Here is a 22,223-nt window from a genome sequence, read left to right on the forward strand (position 1 = left end):
TGAAATACCACTTATTTTCTTTTATTGTTTGCCATAAAGAAGACTACAAGTTGTACTTCAAAGAGATTAAAGGAGAAACATACATCAGCTACTTTCAGCACAGCTCACTGCTTTTACAATGCCACTTTCTGCTTCCCTATTTCTGCCCATGCCCCCCAGCCTTTCCTACTTAACATGCTGAGCTCTGACAGAATCTCAGTGGAGAAAACATGTTTCTTCATGATGAAATTTCATCCCAAGTTGTTGCTTGAAGGCATTGCCCCTTGGTCTCCTGTTTGACTGGGATGAGTGGGGTAAGAGGGGTCAGCAGAACACACATTGCCCTCTGGTCCTGCCCCTCACACAGCTACTCAGACCCAATCTCCAAGACACGTCAGGGAGAAGCATCTGTTGCCAGATTATTTGGTTTTATCTCACTAAAAACTCACCATGCTTTGCTGGGGCAGAGCCCAGGAAGTGAGTTAGGGATAAAGGAGGAGATGAAGTTTAAGCACAAATATAACAACAAGAATCAACACAAGGCAAGTCTGAGGACTGAAAGGGAAATCACATGGAGTGAAGGAGGGACTCTCCCCCAATCCTATTTTCCTACCCCATTTCAAATAATATTCCCTTCCTCCTCCCCTCTGCCTGGTGCTAGCATAAGCATGCAACACAGCCATAAGGAGCAGCCATCTGACAGTCCCATGCTTCACACAGCTGCCATCAGCATGCCCAGGGACCAGCTCCACCTAGGCCACACATGCAAGTTACCCAGGGAAACAACATTCTTGGAAGGATTCATCGTGAGAGAGGCTCGTGTGGTTGCAAATACGAGACCGTGGTTGATCATCTGCTCCTGCTTGATGGGAGAGGAGAACAAGACTTTTTTGTGTCCCAGTTCTTCTCTTCCTCCTCTTCAGAGATTGCCACTAGCAGTCTGGGATTACTTCTCCAGTTACTTCTTGTTGCTTCTAGAGTGGGAGAGAAGATGGGGCAAGGGGGGGGGGTTGTGCTTGGCAACCTAGACTCATCTCTCAGGCAGCAGGACGAAGAAGATGGCCTTGAGGAAGTGACCAAAACTGCAAACAGCAGCCACGAGCCAGTGGGAGCGAAGGCTGGGGTCAGTATTCACCACACATTTGGTGATGTCTGCCTAATGAGGAGGGAAGAGAGATCATCAGAGAGAGGTGCCCACATCAGCCACTTCTGCAGGCTGTCCCAGCCCCACAGCCCACGGCATCGCACCACCGCTGCTGCAGCACCAGATGTTGGCTCTGACACTTCCACACACTGAAAGTTATTAAATCGGGCTCAAGAGCCCTGCAAAACACACTTTCCTAGTTTCCCACCAATGAAGCAAAGCGTCCCCTTCTTCAGCCACCCCTGGGGAAAGAAATGCTACAGGAAGATTATCCAGCACTTGCCATTTGGGATAGCTAAATGCAACTTTCTTCCCTGTTCAAAAGGTCTAGGAAGATTTAGCAGTATCAGCATTCCCATCCTTTTCTGTAAAGCCAGATGCTTCCCAGAGGTTGTCCTGTTTAATATCAGCTCAAGTTGCTTGTACATTTTCTCTTGCCATAATGTTTTCTTTGGAAGACATTCAAGCAAGCCATCCCCCAATTTAAATCTAAAGCAATGCAAGCTTTGTAACTTGTAAAAATATATATGCCAGCAGAGATGCCTCCCAGATGTGTGGGTCTCAAAAGATCTCTTGGGCAGATGATTTCAAGTATTAACAAGAAGAGAAGCTGGCCTGCAATGATTAAAAAAAAAATCAAAAAAACAAAACAAAACAAAAAAACCCCAGTCAAATTGATAGAAATAGGCTCTCAGCTGGCATGGCAAGGAGAAAATGGAAAACATTGAGAAGGTGAAGTGAACAGGACAGAGGTAGAGAGAAAAATGCATTTTCTGGTGCAGGAATCAAAATTAAAAGCTTTGTCCGTCATGTAACTGAGTTCTGGTTAAACTCCAGCCTAGCACTGCACTGGCAAGATATGGACTGTGGTTGTGTGGCAGGGGATGCACTGTTAGTACATCAACCCCATGTGGTTTTCAGAAACAGCTTTTGGGTGGCAAATGGGAACAGTAATCACATCACAAGGACAGCAAATGTTCACAGCCCCAAAAGTTTTTCCTTTACAAGCTTAGCTCAGCAGACTTCCAAATTTACCTTCCGACATAAGCACAGACAAGTGAGACTCTCAACCCTGAGGTGTTCCTCCCCAAAACAGGAAATTAGAGACCATGAATGCTCCAATAACCTCCTCTATTCCTTCTGCTTGCGCTCAAAACATGCACAAGCCTTGCCTGACCAACCTTGGTCATCATTAGAAGAAAGGAAAAGGGGGCTGAAGGGACAAATCCCAGAGTCTGGTTAGTGAGTACAGCCACACTACCCAACCCCATCATCACCTACAGACCAAAGCTCTGGCACCAGCAGCCTCCCACATGTCCCAGCAGTTCCTTGCTCACCGTGTCTGGAAGGCTGGCATGGTGCACCTCACCACATTGCTGACCTCCTGGGAGCGCCAGGAGAAGCTGAGCCCATGAATAGCTGACAAGCAGAGATTGCAGAAGGGAGGAATACAGAGCATGCAATGATGGGAAGAAGCAGGATGACAGGAGAGAGCTGAGTCAGCACCAAGGAAATACTGCTGCCTATAGCTAAAAAACACAAGCAAACACAGCAAGCAGAGCCAAGACAGTTACCAGAAGATCCTGCAATGTGGTACCAGTGGTTATAGGCACTTGATCTGTATTGTGGAGGAAAGGAAAGTGAGTATCCCTGAATACTTCCAGCAATGGCTTAGCTTACTCACCCTATCTGCATTTGAAAATAGTCTGAACTCATTCAACCTGTCAGACTCTAGAAACCTGCCCGGGGTCAGGTTTAAAACGCAGTTGTGTCAAACTGTCCCCTTAGTTGAGAGGAGTCCTGACTTGCAGCTACCTGTTTGAGCACACACGTTAGGGTACCTGATCCTTGAGAAACATAAACTTTAATGGGCTTTAGTGCCTCACGTGAGCCAGTACAAAGCCCATAGACCCTGGGTTGATTACAGCTCAGAGGGTTAACTGCCAGATGAGAAAAGGTGAACTCTTGCTATGTTCACCCAAAGGCAGTGACCTCACTGCTCTAACCAAGAGGAGCTGCACTCAGAAGCACTTAGCATGGGGCTTGCTCAGATAAGCAAAATTGCTCAGCTGTTTAACAATTGCCTCAGCTGTGGTTATCCAAATCAAGCCTACCTGATAAGGCAGTGGAATTGAAAACTTCAAAGCCACTTAAGGCTTTTTGCCTTGTCAGGCACTGATAAACTGTTACAATGGCAGTTTGATGTTCTGTGTTAATTATTCAAACAAATTCAACTCACGTACACTGCTTTGGAGCAAATGCTGCTAAAAATTTTTAAATCTTTCTATTCTACTGTAAAGCCATTACTGAGGCTGCAGACTCTTCCCAGGAAGAAATGATGTCTCCAAGGTTCTTTCTTGCTCTTTTTGTGAGGTTTGCATTGGGTTCTGTGGTTTTCTCCACCCTATGGAAGCAGCATGGGAACCTGCTGCTAAATGAAGAATTTCACATGCCTTTCCAAAGTCTCCATGGTGTCTTTCCTGGACCAGATCAGGGCATAGGGGTTACACTTGGCAGCATCAGCCTAAGCTGATGTGCAAGAGATGGGGGCCATGTGAACAAGGATGGCATGCCAGGACAAACCAACACAAGTTAGGCCTGGCAGTGGGGGAGAAGGTTCCACCAAAGAGCTGTTTGGTCTGGCCTGTGAGTGAACAAAGCTGGGAAATTCCTTGCTGCAGTGCCTAGATCAAGAGGAAGAACATTCAGGGAGGCACAGCACAAGATGGGATTAGCAGCCTTTCCCCAGACTGAAGGAACCTCTCATTTCTAGAGGGAAAGTGCTTCCTTTTCACAGCCCAGAGTTGCTGGTAAGGGTGTTGGAAATGGGCTGCATTGGAACAATCCAGCAGCCTTCACAGCCTTGGGCTTGATGGGGGGCAGTGATGTTGGCTTCCCTTCCTTAGGGCCAGATCCCAAGAGCAATCAGCATGGATTCAACAGCTCCAATAGGAATGTGATGCCCATCTAAAGAGGGATGGCTGGCAGAAGGAGCCAGTGGTGGATTTATCTCCTCAGCTGCACAGAACCAGTGCTGGTCGGCACATGGGTTTTGCAGCATGTTTGCTATGCAACAAATTTTCCAAAAAAATCCTTTTGGAACCCAAACATTCTGTTTTGAACTTTGATGAAGCAATACAGAAATTAAAACAAGACGCTAACTTAGCAGAGCATGCAACTTTTACCAAAACAAATAAAAAATAGCTGGAAACTATTAAGAGATGCATTCTTATGCAACATTTCTGTTTTGATGAAACTAAATCTTAGAAAAAAATCCTGTTTTAAAGAATACATTTCAAGCAGCTCTACAGGTATGCAGTTAAAGCAAGCCTCAAATGATACAGAGGTAGGGACTGGCACTCACAGGCAGGAACAGTGTTATTCAATCCCAGGATATCCTCTTCACCTGCCTCGGCACAATTAATTTTTGGAACGCAAAATGAAACAGATCAGGGCATTCAAATCACAGGTTACTTATAGCCCAACCAAACAGCTCCCTGCGTCAGCTGGCCTCAAGGTGACAACGTTTTAGAGAGGGCAGGGATGATTTAAAGTAGGATTAGTACTTACTAAGTGCAAGGGATCTAAAATCAGAACAATGATACTTTCTCAGTTCTTCTTCACACTCCTGAAGAAATCAGGTAACTGAACCAGCTACTGACACAGTAGGGAAGTCTTAGCATAAAGGAACAATACTCACTTTGGAAAAAGACACCCCCCTCTCTCCAGATCTGTATGGATGAGGAGTCTGACCATTTCCTGATAGCTTAGGAATAAAATTCACCTCTTGGAAAAGAGGGGAATTTGCTGCTGTGGCTCAGCATGGAAAGAGTGCATGCCTTGGGAACAAGATGTTTTATGAATTGAGTGGTGTCATAGGGCAACATTTTGCCCCAAGCAGCATCTGCCCAGCAGCACACTAGAGCATCCAAGGACTGTCTGTGTCCCTGCTAGACATGCACATGGAACCTGGTACATACAGACATCACCCAGCTGCCAGCCACCAACACAGCCAGCCAGTCTCTCCAGTTAGCTGGGGAGGTCACTGGAAAGGTATCTAGGTATGCCACAGCACCAAAATGAAGTTCTTACCGTGAACGATCCTCCACAGGAACCAATGCTCACATTGGGTACAGAGAGACAAAAAAAAACTAGTGCTTAGAGGTGAAATGAGAATTAAGATGGCAGGCCTCATTTTTTGCCAGCTTCTAGAGAACTGCTGGCCAAGAGTATCACAGAATCAAAGAATGGTTTGGGTTGGAAGAGACCTTAAAGATCATCCAGTCCCACCCCCTGCCATGGGCAGGGACACCTTCCTCTAAAATCAGCCTGCTCCAGGCCCCATCCAACTTGGCTTGGAACATTTCCAGGGATGGGGCAACCACAGCTTCCCCGGGCAATCTGTGACCGTGCCTCACAGGAATGATCCCTACAGGGTCCCACTATGACCGGCTGTTAGCTCTGGAGAAGATCAGGAACACAACAAGTGCTGGTGGGTCAGGATTGAGTTATTAAGTCTCAGCTACGCAGCAAGATGAGGACAAGAATAACTGATGTTTTTGAGCATGGGACCATGAGGCAGCAACAGTTATATAAGTCTAGCACAAGTGTAAGTAGGACAGAGGTGGCCACAGCACTGCGAAAGAGAATCTCACACAACATTTTTCTGCATAAAGCTGCAGGGAGCGCACTCTCACTTTCATCAGCTGGGATTGTTTTCTGGTGTGGGCACACAGAAACAAGTTCAGTGAGACAGCATTTCTTACCCAGCCTCCTCTCCTTTTCAGCCACGTCACCAAGGTCTTGCGGACGAACTCTCCCAGGCAGTCAACGATGGTGTGGACCATGGCTGGCTGCGCGTGCCGCACGCAGTCCACGGCCAGCCCGGCCGCCACGGCGTACAGAGACACCACCTTGCCCCATGTTATGCCTGTGAAAAGAGAAGAGGCCATTCATATTTACACACACACACACACATATACTCAGCTCAGTCTTTGTAAAGGTGGTTTCTGCACCGCTTAGTTAGCGGCTTGTCTTCATTTTCTCCTGTCTTCACTCAGAGTCTGGATTAAAAACACGAAGGAGATGAATTTTCTCGTGTTTGGGCTTGGTTGTTTAATAAATCTCATCTAAAGTGCAGAGAGTTCTGCAACACCTCTAGCTACCATCTAAAAGCGAGCAAAATGGAGGTGAATCTGGCTAGTTACAAGGTCTTTAAAAGCTCAACAGTCCAATAGAGAATTAACACTTACATTATTTACACTTTTGACCCAATAACCAAACTACTGTGACCCACATTGCGGGATTTTCTATCCAACCAGAAACCACTACCTGAAATCATGAAGAAGAAGGAAGAAGACAGAAAGGAGACAACACCTAAAATCCTCCATCTTGTCCCATACCTATTACTAGATTTCAAAAAACCTAAATTCCAAACTCTTCACCATGTGAAATCACCCACTTCTATTTAACTACACACCTGTGATTTTAGCTTCATCACTCAAATTTGGAAGATTTCTCCAAGACCTCAGGTCAAAAGCAGTGTTCTCCAGGGGGTCAGTGCCAGAAAGCACAGAAAGTTCAAAAAATCCCAGGTTTCTGGGATCCAAAAAGTCTTGAATAATCAAAGGAAACTACTCTGCTTCATTATATGTGCCCATGCTGCCTGCATGCAGCCACAGTTCTGTGTGCTCTCCACATGGGGCTAAAGAAATAGTAGGGGACCAGAATCAGGGAAAACTCTCCACACAGAGAAGCAGAATGAAATAATCTGACGTTGGTATGGTTTGATTGCCTCTCAGCACTGGCTGCACAGCTTTGGACAAAAAAAGCAGTCCAAAGGCACCATTGGGATAGGGAAGATGTGCACCACTATGTTTTGTATTGCCACTGTCTCTCAGCCATGCACGTGCTGCATAGGAGGTGATAGAATTCAAATAGTTTGAACAACCTGGGGGTTTTGTCTTCAACATATAAAGCTTAAACACCCTTAGACAAAATATGCAAAGCATTCTTGTTTTTTTTTCTAATCACTGTTCCAATGTGACACTCAAAGCATACAAGATAGGCATCTTCAGTTCTGTAATGGCACAAAAGCAACTAAAGGAGACAAAGTTACAGGGCCAAGACATTTCACAGATTCATAGCTGCAATAGGGGAGTCATAGAATCCAGAGCTGGATGGACCCACAAGGATCATCGAGACCAGCTCCTGTTCCTGCACAGGACACCCCAACAATCTCACCCTGTGCCTGAGAGTGTTGTCCAAACGTTTCTGGAGCTCTGGCAGCCCTGGAGCCATGACATTCCCTGGTGTGCCTGTTCTGTGCCTGAGCATCCTCTGGGGAAGAATCCTCTCCTAATATCCAATCTAACCCCCATGACACAGCTTCATGCCATTCCCTTGGGTCTGTCACTGCTCACCAGACAGCAGAGTGCCTACCCCTCCACTTGCACTCATGAGGGGTGCCGTCCTCTTCAATACAAGGACTAGGCTCAGTCTTCACCTGAAAAGCTTCAAGGATTTGGGTGCTGCTTACTTAACATTGCCTGTGCTACTCCACTGAAGACAGTGCAGGGGTGGAGAGTCAGTCAGTTATCTAATCTCCCAGAAGACAGCCTTCCTGCCAGGCTGACCTGCCTGCAGCAAGTGCTCCACAGGGAAGTTGTCCCAGCAGCGGTCACCTTCCTGCTGGTGTTAGTGATAAGCACAGGAGCTCAGCTCCAGCTACCAGCCAGCCTCCCGGGGGCTCCCCTGAGCCTCACCAACACCACTGGGCATAAATCCTTCACGCTCAAACATTGCAGTCATAAATCCTTCATGCTCAAACATTGCAGTCAGCTGCTCCTCATCAGGCTTTTCTCAAGATCAGTGACCTGGAAACACATCCCTTCCCCCCCCCTGCAGAATTACTGCTGCACAATGGCATATCCCCCTGTACTTTACTATCTGTAATAGCCATATTTATCAAGTATACTGTGAAGTATTTTACAGTGTTGGGTCTCTATGGAATCTGTCCAAAGTCTCTCCCAAACATAGTCAGAAACCTGGTGAAGTTCTAATATTTAAAAACCACACAGAACGGTTCTTGAAGGGCTGCAGCAAGAAAGAAAAGAGGTGAGAGGATGGAAAGATGTGTGCAATGACTGGATCTATGGATCAGGAGGGGTTAAACACACCATTAGGAAACTGGATGGGCTCAGCAAGAAAAAATACAATTTAAATGGAGTAAAGAGTCTCTCTCTTTCCTTCACTGCACTCTCAGATCCCCAGGTAGCCTGAACCAGCTCTGGGATGGAGCTCCAGTCTCCTCACAGCTGTTCTCATTGCAGCAGAATGCCCTATATTTCTTTAGGAAACATGCAGATTTCAGAGCACTTCCACAATTCTTACACTTGGTGCTTCAAAAGGGACACTCACACTAACACTTTTAGGAATTGCCTGATTTTCTTTTCCTTAAATAAGAAAACCAAACTAAACTTTAGAGGAACTCTTCAAATGTCAGCCACAGGAATACCTCGTTAGACTGAAGAAAATCCATTCAGTGTTACAAAAAACCCCACCACTTTTCATGAGTAATGGGAGATAAAAATCTACAGATTAACTTTTTGTGGGGCTCTGCAGCAACAGTAACAGCACTAGCTCAAATCCTCTGTGATACTGTCCTTCCCCAGAACTATCCCAGAGATCAGATGAAGTTATTAATGCAAAGTTATTATTATTAGACTGTTCTTCTTCTTCTTCTTTTGGTTTTATTTGCTGAGCAGGCTCTGCGGTGTCCCTGACACCAGCACTGTCACTCAGGAAGTTCACTGCCTGTTTGGCATTTATCTGCCTTTCTCACGTTGTGTGTCACCATGACAGCCAGCAGAATGAGCCAGGAAGAGGCTAGGAAACCACAGAAGACTAGACAGAGGGGTTCTCCCTGCAAGGAAGAGGCTGTCTGAGTGCAGGTCAATACAGTTCTGCCTCATGAAAGGGGCTTTAAGGGGTTGCATTCCTTGCTGATGATATGTTCAGGACCACAGCCTCAGCTGCCTTATATTCAGCTTTAGTATAAGTCAGTTTTACAGTTCTCCATCCCTGCAGAAATGTGGTTCCTTGCATTTTGAGTTACATATCAAAATTTACCCAAAATTCCAGGGAAGAGTTCACTGCCTTATTCTCAAGCTTTTGCTGACAGCACTCTTTAAATATCTGAAGTAAGTCCATTAGCTCTGAGATATTTACATGGCAATAACAAAGACTGACAGGACTGAAGTCACTCTGGAACAGAAAGACAGCTCTAGTCTTGGCTGACTTTGTTTTGAACCCAGGTTTTGCTTTCCAATAGAAGAAAAGTGTATCCACAACCTGTGAAACATAGAGGCTCAAGGATAGAGGACCCGTGACTTCCCCAGCACACAGGAAAGCTGTTTGCTCTAAGGCACATCAGTCCAGAGAGGATGGAGAGGAAGCCCTTCAGCTCCAGCTCCCCTGCCATGATTATTCTATAGTGGTACCTGCTGCAGGACTTGCTTCCCTGACACATGGAGAGAACCCCTCTCCCTTTCACAGCAGAAGGAGAACAAGTTCTTGGGTAATGCTTACAATGGTGGAGGGCTCAGGGGGCACACCCTCTTTCCAGAGCATGCCCAAAAGGGTCAAACCAATCCTTCAGTCTGCCTTTCCTGTTACTAGCAGAGTAGGTCCATGAGGGCAAGAGAAGAGGAAATCCCTTCCTGATTTCCATTTGTGTGAAGTCCTCTTGCCACTGCTTGAAGCAGAAGATAGAGACAGCAGGCTGGGCTTCTCACTCACAACAGCAGGACACAGCTTATGCTCCTCTTCTCATTAGATATTGTAGGAAGCAAGAGAAGAGCAGGCACCTCCAGCACCTGGGCCATGCTTGTGGCTGGGCCCCCTGCCCAGGAGGGCTCCTGCAACCACCCAGTCCCAGGCAGGAGAGGACAGGGGAACATGCCCCAGCAGCCATCCTCTGCACTTTCCCAGGACACCAGCTCCATTAACTTGTCTCTCTCAAGGACTCCCACGGCTGGGGCAGAAGAGCAGAGTTACTGAGAGGGCAGTGCCTTTGTCCCCCATGACATCCAGGCTGGGTTCAAAGTGACACTAGTATGATGCATCTCAGCACAAGCTGGAATTGCATCTGGCCAGTGCACATGAGAAGCAAAAACACATTGCCTTGCTCCAAATTCCTCAAAAGGCCTGGCTGTCATCCACACTGGGTAAAACAGGCACTCATCACCAAGCAAGACAATTCATTCACAGCTTCCCACTGTGTGGATTAACATGCACAGGAGCTAACAACAACAGGGACTGGAAAGCTGGTCCAAAAAGGAACGGCCAAAAGAAAGCTCTGCTCACAGACATGGAACAAAAGGATATGGAAAAAGTGAAGGGCTGCTTAGAAGGCATTACAAAAAATAAATACAAGTTGCACTCTCTAGGCCAGGCATGGAGCTGAAGGTATGTAAACACTGCTGAGCCCAGGGTAAAATGAATTAGCAGGAGAGGAATGCTCTTGAAAGTGTTCCTGATCACATGAGCTTGTCTGCCCCAGGGGAGAGATGAAGAAGCCATAAGACATGACTGTGCAGTCTCAGGGCACCACACTACCTGAGGTTATTCAAATAAACTTCCTTCTGCTCCACTCAGCATCAAAGTCCTGCTCACAAATCAGACCTTAAAGAAACATGATCCACTGCTACACTTCAACAGCTGGGAGAATACAGCCAGACACAACACACTTTGGTGGAGAGAAAAGCTGAGAGGGGTGTGCACAAGGCAGGAAGCTCAAATCATAAAGCCTAAGCTAAGAGGGAACAGCAGGATGCATTTCTAACAGCATTCCAGAGAAGCCCTGAATGGTCTGGGTTGGAAGAGAACTCAAAGCTCATCTCATTCCAATCCCCTGTCATGGGCAGTGTTACACACCCATCACTTAATTCCAGGGTTAAAAACAAGGTTGTTTTGCTCTGGATAGATGCAAAGGAGAAAATCCCAACCAGATATTCTCAAGAGGTGAAAAACACATGAAAATTTGCTGGAAAACTCCAGAAAATTAAGGAACATTGGCAAAAGAGTAAATGCAACATAACATCACAACATAGATTTAGCCCACTGAACATAGAAAATCTTTAAACCCATTCAATGTCACGTTCCATGAGAAGAGAGAATTAGAAAGGAAGAAGAACAAAAAGACAGGAAAGATACAGAAAAACAGACATAAAGCTACCAATTCCTGGGTTCCAATGATGTAAAACTCTGGAATGAAGGTAGGGTTAAAGGACAATGACGTGCTTACCTTGTGGTCAGGCTTCTTAAAGCTTTGGCCCATCCTGAGCCTTCTTCCCAGGTGGGATTTGTGGTTTCTTGGACACTCAAGGACTGGGTCAGGCAACACTGGGGGGCTGCCTTCAGTGTGCTATGGCTGACAGACACGCTGGGGCTGGGGTGTACAGGGGTCAGGGCACCACCTCACCAGAGCAAGGTCTGACCCACCCCCTAACCATCCATTCCAAGCATCCTAAGATGTCTCCTAAGTAATCCTAAGATTACTTTTTCCAGTCTCTGACAGGCAGGGACACCTTTCACTATCCCAGGTTGCTCCAAGCCCCATCCAACTTGGCCTTGAACACTTCCAGGGAGAGGGCAGCCACAGCTTCTCTGAGAAATCTGTGTTTTATATGCCAGGGCCTCATCTTCCTAGGGAAAAATTTCTTCTTAATATCTAATCTAAACCTGTTAGTCTGAAGCCATTCCCCCTCATCCTATCACTCCACACCCTTGTAAATAGTGTCTCCCCAACTTCCTTGTTGCCTCCTTCAGGGACTTGAAGGCCACAGTGAGGTCACCCCAGAGCTTCTCTTCTCCAGGCTGAACAAGAGTCTTTCCTCCAAGCAGAGCTGCTCCATCCTCTGCTCATCCTGGTGCCTCCTCTGGACTCTCTCCAGCAGCTCCAGGTCCTTCCTGTGCTGGGACTCTCAGGCTGGAGATAGGTCTGAGTGGGGCAGAGGGGCAGAATCTCACCCTCCCCTGCTGCCCACACTGGGAGATCAGCCCAGCACATGGGCAGTTCCTGGGTCCCAGTACACAGGGCCAGGGCATGTCCAGCTCTCACCCACCAGCACCCCCAAGTCCTTCTCCCAGGGCTGTTCTTGATCTGTTCATCCCCAGCCTGGAATGATCCTGGTGGTTTCCCCAACACAGACGCACTATTAGCACTTGGCCTTGTACAACCTCATGAGATTCCCATGGGTCTCTTCTCAAGCTTGTCCAGGTCCCTCTGGATGTCATCCCATCCTTCAAGGGTGTCAACAGCACCAGTCAGCTCGGTGTCATCTACATCCATCCCTGCTCCTGCAGGGAAAGTGCTTTCTCCTCAGAAAGCATTATCCCTACATTCCTGTTACACAGGGCTCACTTCAGCTCAGGTGCTCTTGATTAAAAGCCAAACCCAGTAAAAATCAGGCTGGAAGCTTTTAAAAAGCCCTCATGCCTAGCAGCTCTTACCAACAGGACAGAACTGCTTCCTTTAGGAAAGGAAAGTGCCTCTCCCTTTTCAACTTCTGTTTTTCCACCAAGAGACCTCTTCCTTCTGGCATTTGTTTTAAAACCTAAGGTAAATGTCAGCTCAGCCAGGCCCCAAACCAAAGCTTGTTCAAGGCAGGGGAAAGTCTCCTGCTACCTGCAGAGCAGCTTTGGACCACACATGAGAACTAGTGGTAACATCACAGAGATGATGCTGTTACAGATCCTTTACCATCAAAAGCAGATCAGGGCTTTGCAGTGCTTGTCTCCACACAGATGGACTCTCCTCATTAGTTACCCTGAATAACTAATGAGTTGTTGGGAAACAGGGGAACAAAATACAGCTTGAGCCTAAAGTCTCTTCTCCCAGATGACAAGCCATGGGGCAAGAGGAAATGGCCCCAGATTGCACCAGGCGATGTTTAGATTGAGTATTAGAAAAAATTTCTTCACTGAAAGAGGAGCCATTGAAACAGGCTGCTCAGGGCAGCTCTGGGCTTAGTCAAGAATTGTAGACAGTGTGGACAGGAAGTGAGCGCAGACAGAGCTACAGTGTGAAGACTCAAAACCAGACCAGAATGTGGAAGGTAGACATGCAAAAGATTAAGGAGAAAACCTCTCCAGCAAAAAAGGTCAAAATCCCCTGCTTCCTTGCTGTAAAAGCATTGTAAGTGTCTAGTGGGGCTCTCCAAGATATCTAAGCACTGTAGTGTCAGACTGTAGCTGTTTTCTTAACAAACTTGGTAATTGGCATGAAAACTCAGACTGAACTTGAGTGTCTGGTTTCCTTTGCTCAATAAGAGCCTCCTTCCTCTGAACTATGAAAAAAAAAAAAAAAGGAATGAATGTCTGGCTGCTACGGTCAACTCTAATTTGCTGGATTTATTGTTAAATGCTGAGTTTTGAGACTGCAGTGGAGTCCAGGAATGTTAAAAAACAAGAAGCTCCTACCCCTCTGCCACTCAGCAACCTTCTACCTAGAGAAGAGAAATTAGAATAACAAGCTGATAAAAGCAATTAAATACACAACTCCCAGCAGAGATGAGAAAGAATTAAGAACAGAGCATGGAGAGGTTTGAGAAGGTTTAATCACCCCCTGTGCAACCAATACACTACTATTTCTGCAGCAGGATGGCTCCAGAAGAGGGACAGCACTGTCAACAGTTTGAGTCCGAAGTCCCCAGCACTGTCAGCCTCAGAGGGCTGAGTCCAGATTCAATTCTTAATACCCTGAAAACCCAGGTTTAAGAACTATAAGATACAATTTCTACTTTGATTTTAAGCTACCCACACATTTGGCTCCTGAGCTGAGAAGTTGAAGAACACCAAAAAAAACCCGCAGCTCTCCATGAATTTGTCAATACACACTTGAGAGCAGAATTCCCAGGAGGCAGCAGGCATTCTCCCCAGCATGATGGTTATGCAGCATCACAGCACACACAGTCTGCTCCACCTGCAGCATTCCTGGCTCAGCTCTCCGTGTCACTTCAGCTCTGGAGGTGGGCCAGTCCCAACGCAGCCAGCTATGGTCATCTAAGATCACCTACTCACCTTGTTTTTCTGTAAGCCTTGACACCAGTAGAGCTCAACCCTAAGTAACAAGACAGGGCACCTGCCCTTTGTACACAGCCACACTGAGACATTCCTGCCCCACTTGCCCAGCTCTTGCTTTCTGAGCTCACAGACCCTCCCAAGCCAGCCCAGTGCAAAGGCAAGCTGCAACCCAGACATGCTCTGAAAGGCTGTTGAGGGCTGCAGTACCAGCCACACAGTCCAACTCCATCCATTTCCAATGGCACAGCACCAATTTCCCTAACCCAGGCAGTAAAATCTGTCCTGCTCAAACTGCCAGAAGCCCTGCTTGGACAGTCCCTGTCAGAGATCTGTTTTGCCATCTGTTATGATTCTGGGGAGGATCTGTGCTCTCCACCACAGGTCTGCAGACCTTCTGCATGTCAGGGCTTCTCCAGTGTCAGTGGTTCCAGATAAAGAAGCACAGTTGATTGGGAGGATTAAAAGGTTTTGAGTGAGGTAGCCTATTTGAAAGCACAACTGACAGCTGGACTTCTATCCTGTAGCAACTATTGCCAAAGTGACAGGAGTCCCTGCATCCTGTGATAATTCCTATGCCATTTTCACTGGTTCCAGTGGTTTCATACTGCTATGCTGCTAGCAAGTTGCTTTTTTCATTTTTTTCTTTTGTTTTGCTTCCAATCTTTAACATCTACTGTCCCTTCCACAGACAACACAAGACATTGCAGAAAACCTACAGCCATGTCAGAACCTGCCTGACATAAATCCCTCTAAAAGGTTTCTCTTCCCTCAATTCCCACAGGCTGCTTTTCCAGTTGTAGGCAGGGACTGTTTCCAGGAAAAGCTGAACACAGCATAGGGCATATTTTTGCTTTTGACCATCATCTCTGGAACCAGTCTAACAGCAGCATCAGAACACTCACATCTAAGGAGGGAGAAAGCTCAAAGCACCTGCTCATCTGGAACAGCCTTAAGGACCAACATGAGAAAGGAGAAGCAGCAGCTCCTATTGCAATTCTGGGTGTTGCTGTGGGAAGAGAAGCCAGGAAGAGAGGAGCTCTCTTGTGATGAGTTGATTCTGGCTTCCAGCATCAGCAGGGTGAGCTGAAACAAGGGAGACTCCCATGCAATGAATCTTCTGCAGCTGCCAATGGTGAGCAAAGAAGTTTGGAATGAGTGACCTCCCTATGCAATGAGGTAACAACCACCTCCTAATGAGGAAGGGCACCAGGTGCCTTCTAGAATGAGACAGAACCTACTGGGAGGATATTACAACCCAGGACATTTCCCTGCCAGAAGGCAGCAGAGAGGAGCTCTCATTAAATCATTAAAGCAGGGCACACTGCCAAACTGCCCACAGCCCTTTCAGAAAGCAGGCCCCACCTTGCAGGCTATCCCAGAAACATGCCTTCTCCAAGAGAGGTGGCTCCATCCTGTTCCTTTCCGCCCAGCCCCGTCTGTGTGTCTGTCTGGGCACCGTACCTGCAGTGAAAATCTGTGCAGCCACTGCCAGGAAGGCATCAGACACCACGGTCTCAGAGTGCAGGGAGATGTTCAGCTGGCGGGCGATGTTCCGGTAGACATTGGGGCGAATGTACTCCAGCTCATCCCCTGCAAACAAACAGCCAGGAGTCAGCACACACAGCACTGAACCCTGCTCTCACCATGCAGGAATTACAGCTGGGATCACTCCAGGGATGCCTTCAGCCTAAGCCTGGCTCCACCTGAATTTAGACAGGCAGAGTGCTTAGGGTGGTTTAGATGCAATTCCCTACAACCTGCACCCTGGGACTCCTAAAGGAAGCAGAGGCAGGCACTGGCCCTGTACCAGTGGTGTGGCTGCAGTAATCCCTGATACAAATGCTGTTCCCAGGCTGGCTGCCTGCCTTTCCTCCAACACAGGAGACAGGCCTCAGATAAGCAAAGCCATGTCATTTTATTTCAGAAGTGAGAAGGAGGCATGTACCTCCATGTAAGCTTTTGAGAGACACGCCCTTCCTAAGAACTGCATCAGGCTTGTACAAAAATGCCTGAAGTGCAAGAGAGAGAATCTTGAGAAACTCAAGAATGATGAAGGCTGATGAAAGCCAAGGATCCACCCAGAGCTGCACAACATTAATTAAACAAAGAGACTCTCAGCTATTTTATGCCCATGCAGGCACTTGAGAGTCAGTTTGGAGTTCTTTCTCTCTTCCAAGTGGTTAAAGAGATGTTCATTTGCAGGGCTGACTGCTCAGCAGCGAGGTACCTGACACACACAGACATGTGCTTTCACCTCCAGAGTGCTTTCTGCCCAGATGGGAAATGGCAGCAGGTGTTAAGCCAGCTTGAAGACCAAGACAAAAATGCCAAGGACAAACAGAGAACCTCCTCCAAAAGGACTGAGCTATGGAGCTTGGGAAATAATAGTAAAGCTTTTCCTTTGTAGCAAAACAGAACAGTTTTTGAGCAGTAGAATTAATAAATCCCAGTTTCCAAGGGATTTCAATCTCTCTCTGTAGAGGTGCATGGATATTTAACAAAGGTTGTACAGCGGCTAGAGGAGCATGACACAATGCATACACTACATGGGACCAAAGCCCTTTGAGCATGGAGAGCTGTTTTTGGCTTAGATTTAGGACATACTGTGCTCTTCTCCTGCACAGGGATGCTCTGGGAAGAGGAAGAGTTATCCCAACAGTTTTATATCCCATTGCAAGACCCAGGTGTCCTTGCCCAGCCAGAGGGCAACTAATCTTCCTCAAAATTTCATTTATAAGAGAGGTGAAAAGGAAGATGTCACTCTATCACTGCAATCAGGATCTTGTTATAGAGCCATTAGCTACTGATCCTTAATTCATTTATCTGACACTCAGCACAACCCGGCAAGACCCAGCCCTACAGAATTCCACATCTGAGCTCTCCCAGCCCTTTCTGAGTATGGGATTGTCCCTGTTTGACAGCAAGAGGAAACCTGCCAACACATGGTCAGCCCTGATAAGAGGAAACCTTACTTGGACTACTGAACAGCTGTTTTCTCCTCACAGGGAGTACACAGGCTTCCTGGTAAATGCAAGGAAATGGGGATTGCCCTGGTAAGCTGAGAGGGAGGCACAGGAGGCTGGGATCAGCACTTGGTAGCCTGCCACTGCTACAACTGCTAACAAGCTGTGCCTGGAGGCCCCAGATGAGATCAGGGTTTGGTTGGAGGGACATATGCCCTGTCATGCAGCAAGGCACAGGGCAGGCAGGAGCATCCAGGGAAGGAAAGCACAGGAAAGCATTTCCATGCTCAGAGAGCCTCCCTGCCCCAGCAGCCCCAGGACCTCTTCTGTGACATGATGCATTGATGCTGCTTTCCAGTGTCCCTGTTCTGATGCCCAATTTTGCAACATTTAGAGCAATCTGTGGTCTTCTCCTCCTTCCCCTAGTGATTGTGGAGGAATTAGTAGGGCAGCAGTGACATTTCCCATGTGCAGAAGCTCATTGCTGTGGACAAAAGGCACCTCCCAGGGCCTTGGCCAGAGGAAATACAAGTTCAGATAAACTAGGCCTATGACAGTCACAGCAGGTTGGTCTGGGGTGCCTCATGTGGCTATATCATTAGGTTTTACCATGGCTGACTCATTAATTGCCATAATTAGCTGCTAAGCCTCACTGAGCTGATGGAGTCTCCCTCCCTCTGACCTCCAACATCATTGCCTGTGCCCAGGACTTCTGCTGGACCACCAGGCAGTTCATCAGTCTCTGTGGGCAAGTGGGCTAGGAAATACTCCAACCTCCCATCTCCACAGGTTTCTCAGAACTATCATAAAGGAAAAAACTGGTCTTGTTCGTTGCACTGCTTAGGAAATGGCTAAGGATTATCATTTCTGGCAGGTGGCTGGATACCAGCAGCCCTTGTGCTGGTTAGAGCAGCAAAGGGGAAAAGAAAGGGATGTGCTATGTGACAAGTGGAGTTCCTAAAGAAACAGGACAGAAACTGTTCTTCATCTTAATGAGGAGGACTGCTCACCTTTCTGGTTGTATGGGTACCACATGGTGCTCTCCAAACAGATTTGCTCAGAGAAGGCACCAAGTTCCTGGGACTGTCAGCCAAATCTTTCCATCTGGACAATCCAGGAGACGCCTTCAGATCCAGTGAGCCACCTGCTTGCCCTTCAACATGTTCTTGGCAACCCACAGAAAATTGGGTTGAAAGCACATAAATCTCAACCCCCAACGCAGGCGGAAAAGAAAGGGAGTACAAATAGACACTGAGATTGACAGAAGAACAAAAAAATTCCCCCAAAGACCAAACAACCACTGGCAATAAAAGCAGAAGTAAAATCAGCATAGAAGAGAAAAAGTGAAAAATAATTACTTTTTTAGTAATTTAGTAAAAAATTTAGTAATTACTTTTTTTTTTCAGTTAAAAGAAACACAGCTTTGTCTTGAAAAGAAACTTGGGATAATATCAAACTGGTAGAAAAAGGAAAAAGTGGGGACAACAGTCCCAGTCCTGATTTTGTTAGAACCAGCTAATGCTTACTTCACCAGACCTATTTGATGTAATTAAATCAGATGTGAACTAATACACCAGCCTGCAGGCAAAGAGGGATGTTGGAAGCAACTTCCAAGAATATGTGTTGGGTTCCCAAATGCCAAACAGCTAGACTTGAGCACACAGGATGCTCCACAACCCAAAACAAAAGGCCAGGTAACTGTTAACATTTAGAGGGTGCTCCAGGTACAACCCCTAAAGCATATCTTCCATGTCACAGACTCCAGGCACGACCTTCAAATTGGTCTCCCTGAAGCCTCCATAGCTGCTGTGTTCTGAGGGTGGCACTAATTGGCAGAGCATGCCAGACAACACCAACCAACTCTTTCTTGCTCCAGCAAAAAGCAAGAAAACTCAGGTCTTGCTGAATAACAAAGGAGATTTAAACACACTGTCATTACAAAGCAGCCTTTATAAAATCTCCAACAGCACATTTTCTAAGCAACTACCCCCAGATTAGAGCTAGGTGAGCTATTGCTGAAGCCCAAGTCCTGCAGTAGCTCCTACTGCCGTCCAGGTAGCAGTGTCCTAAAGGACGCCAGATGCATTGTGGCAATCAAGTCACTCACTCTGGAGAAAACACTGCTAAAACTCCCAGCTGAGAAAGACTGCTCTAAGCACTGTGAGAACTGCCACACAGCTGGAGACCTGTGCACACAGAATCTGTTTGCTGCTGGGCTTTCTTAGCCTGCTTTGTGTTTTTGAGCTGTTGCAAGTCCTCAGAAAAAGGCAGCTTTGAAGAAACACTGTGCTGAGAGGTGCTCCAAGAGACAGAGGAAACTCAAGCAAATGAGATGTTTAGGGAAGATCACCAAACCTAAAACTCAATGCCAAAAGCAGAGAAGAAAAACCTCTGTATCATCACATGAAAAGCCTCTTCCAGAAGTCTTAGTCTGGTCCGAGCTGCCCCATCCAATCTGAGTTCCCCCATGCCAGCAGGACTCACCAAGTCGTAGCAGTATGGTGGATACCTCGGCCAGCTTACCCCCAGGCACCGGGGCATTGTACTCGGGTTTGCTCCAGCTGACACCCGCCTGAATCAGCCTTGAGTTTATGTAGTCTCTGCAGAGAGCCTTGGCTTGGGACACAAGCTCTTTGTCAGTGGGAGACCTGTCAAAAACCTCCATCACCTCTGCAGCAAAGACCGAGGAGCGGCGTAGCACCTCCATCCTCGAGTGCTGAACCCACAGCTCTGAATGCACGGACTGGAAGGCTGAGCCAAAGCCTTCGATGAGAATCTGCAGGAGTTGTCCAGTAATCCTCTGTCCTCAAGATCTGTCAGAGCTTCCAGAAGCTCTTCTCCACGGGCCAGTTTTTCTTTTTAGCTGGTAAATAAAAGTATCTGTAAATCCTCTAGCATTGCAAAGATGTAAATCAGAAGTTCAAGAATACAGTTATGTTGAAGTCAGTAGTACCACATTTGCAAAACATTTGTCTCGGTCCACCTTACGGACAGGGGGTAAAGTCTTGCATTTTTGAGCCACTGACTTCCCTGGCAGCATGGTCCACAGAAGGGCTGCATTTTTGAACTCTCGAGGTGTTTCCTCTTTTCCCATTCAGATTTAGCAGTTCTAGAATTACCCGTCAGAAAGACTAGACAGTCAGAGTATGGAAACACTTCACAGAACATGCAGACAATCTCAGCTTGTTTCAATTAAACTGGGGAAAAAAAAAATTAGAACCCCAAATACCAGTTACAGTAACCTCAACCAGATGTCAACAGACATTCCAGCTCAGTAGATCATGGATCTTTCTGAAGAAATGGCACTATTGCATGAACAAGGGTATGGGAGCATTTGAAATGTCTTGATGGAGACAGTTTGCTGAGACATATTCTCAGTTTAGGTTTTGGTTGTGCCACACTTTTTCCCCAAAACAATGTGCATACTACTACTTGAAAACATCTAGCAATAGCAGAGAAAGCAAAACAGAAAAGTAGATTTGTGAAAAGGTTTAAGCTGTGACTGCCTTAAGGGAAACGTCAAAATTTCTTTAGAGGCACCTGAATTCATCTGCTGATTTGAGCTTTTAACCCAGTGCTGCTTTCGAAGTCAGAGTCAGACCAGTCTTTATTCAGATGTTAATAAATGCATTTTTCAGTCTGCCGTTTCAGCCACCTACTTAAAATGACGATTTTCAAACAAAATACAGCCAGTTATTTCAGTCTGCCCAAGGAAAAATATATTTACCTCTCATGTTGCACTTTTCCCCCATCACTGATTTCTTTTTGGGTTTGGTTTCATGTTTCTTTAGAAGATCTGCATCACTGGACACCTGGTTTAGGATTCATAGGTTACTGTCACACTTCTCTGGAGGGCACCAGTCTCCTCGCTGTGCTTTCCACAGGGCTCATGCCAGCGCCTCCTTCCCCGTCTCCATCAGCCGCACATGCCGGCTGCGCTCCACCGGGATCCTTGGCGTTTGCTCTACGGCTTTTAAGGGACCCAGGAGCAGAGGAAAGCTTCTGGCTTAAGCCTTCTAAGGAAGATGAAATAACCGGGAGGTGGGGTTGCTATGCCCAGAGAGAGACGCTTTCTCCTCCCCTTTCTTCTCTCTTAAGGAGGCTCTGTGTTGTTCTTCACTGGGCTTGGTTCAAGGATTCGACTTCAAGGTGAGGGTGGGAGCATCGTTTCTGGACCAGGTTACCCCACGGAACAGACAGTGATGAATGCGCTGCTGAAACAGGAATAATTCCTGCTTGATCCCCAGAGCAGCTTTTGCAGAGTTGATGCTGGCCTTTCATTTTCATACGGTAGCCAAGTGGGGGAATTAGACACTCATATTCAGCAGTGGGTCAGTCCTACCCATTCAACCACCTCCATCATTTTGGACTATGTCCCTGCCCATGCTGGGGGCTGGAAATAGATGATCTTTGAGGTCCCTTCCAAACCATTCTGTAATTCGATGATGATTTTATGATTAACATAGAGAGCCACAGCTCAGGGGTAAGGCAAACAGTGCTTCCAACTCATCCCGAACTACGAGTAGTCTGGTTAAAAAAAAGGAAGTAGCTTTGTTCATAGGAAATAGTTTATCCAAAATGAAGTGTACTGCAGGACTTTGCCCACTTTATCTCAATGTGTTATGAAAAACATATCAATGAGTTCCAATATATTTATAAATTAATTTCAACATCGACTTCTTGTTGCAGCATTATCATATTAATGACACAATGTTCAGCTTTCTTCCATGTGCACGTGTTATACCATTTCATCTCAATAAAGCACGTACAAATGTTGGCTTTCTGTGTTATGATTTGAAATAAAAGAAGCTTTAATAATAGATGTTTCCTGCAGCCAAAAAATTCTACCAGACCAAACAGAAATTCTCCCCCATAATAGTTTGTATATTAGCAACGGGGTATCTCACATGTTTGTAACACAGTCTTTCTGAAAGGAGGTCAGAAGTGATTCATAACTGCTGTCATCTTGTTGCCTTCAAGAAAAGACAGAAGCAAGTTCACCTCTCCAAGGTGTTGGTCACATAAATCCCTCCAGTACAACATGCACCAAT

General features: G+C 46.6%; 1 protein-coding gene across 3 annotated transcripts; it reads right to left on the reverse strand.

The window, feature by feature from the left end:
• Nucleotides 1-21,173, reverse strand: BOK (BCL2 family apoptosis regulator BOK). Of its 3 annotated transcripts, none has more exons than XM_062499360.1 (5): nt 20,900-21,173; nt 19,657-20,035; nt 15,671-15,799; nt 5,890-6,053; nt 1-1,135 (listed from the first exon to the last, which is right to left on the reverse strand). In XM_062499360.1, exons 2-5 carry the CDS (start codon nt 19,877-19,879, stop codon nt 1,010-1,012), a joined length of 642 nt encoding a protein of 213 aa, XP_062355344.1. In that variant the 5' UTR covers nt 19,880-20,035; nt 20,900-21,173; the 3' UTR covers nt 1-1,009. The 3 variants fall into 3 exon arrangements, with proteins under 3 accessions (XP_062355344.1, XP_062355343.1, XP_062355345.1); XM_062499359.1 differs by having other exon boundaries at nt 15,572-15,799; XM_062499361.1 differs by lacking the exons at nt 19,657-20,035; nt 20,900-21,173 and adding an exon at nt 18,183-19,645 and having other exon boundaries at nt 15,572-15,799.
• Nucleotides 21,174-22,223: the final 1,050 nt, after the last annotated feature.

The sequence above is a fragment of the Cinclus cinclus genome, chromosome 10, assembly GCF_963662255.1.
Source record: "Cinclus cinclus chromosome 10, bCinCin1.1, whole genome shotgun sequence".
NCBI classification, from domain to species: domain Eukaryota; kingdom Metazoa; phylum Chordata; class Aves; order Passeriformes; family Cinclidae; genus Cinclus; species Cinclus cinclus.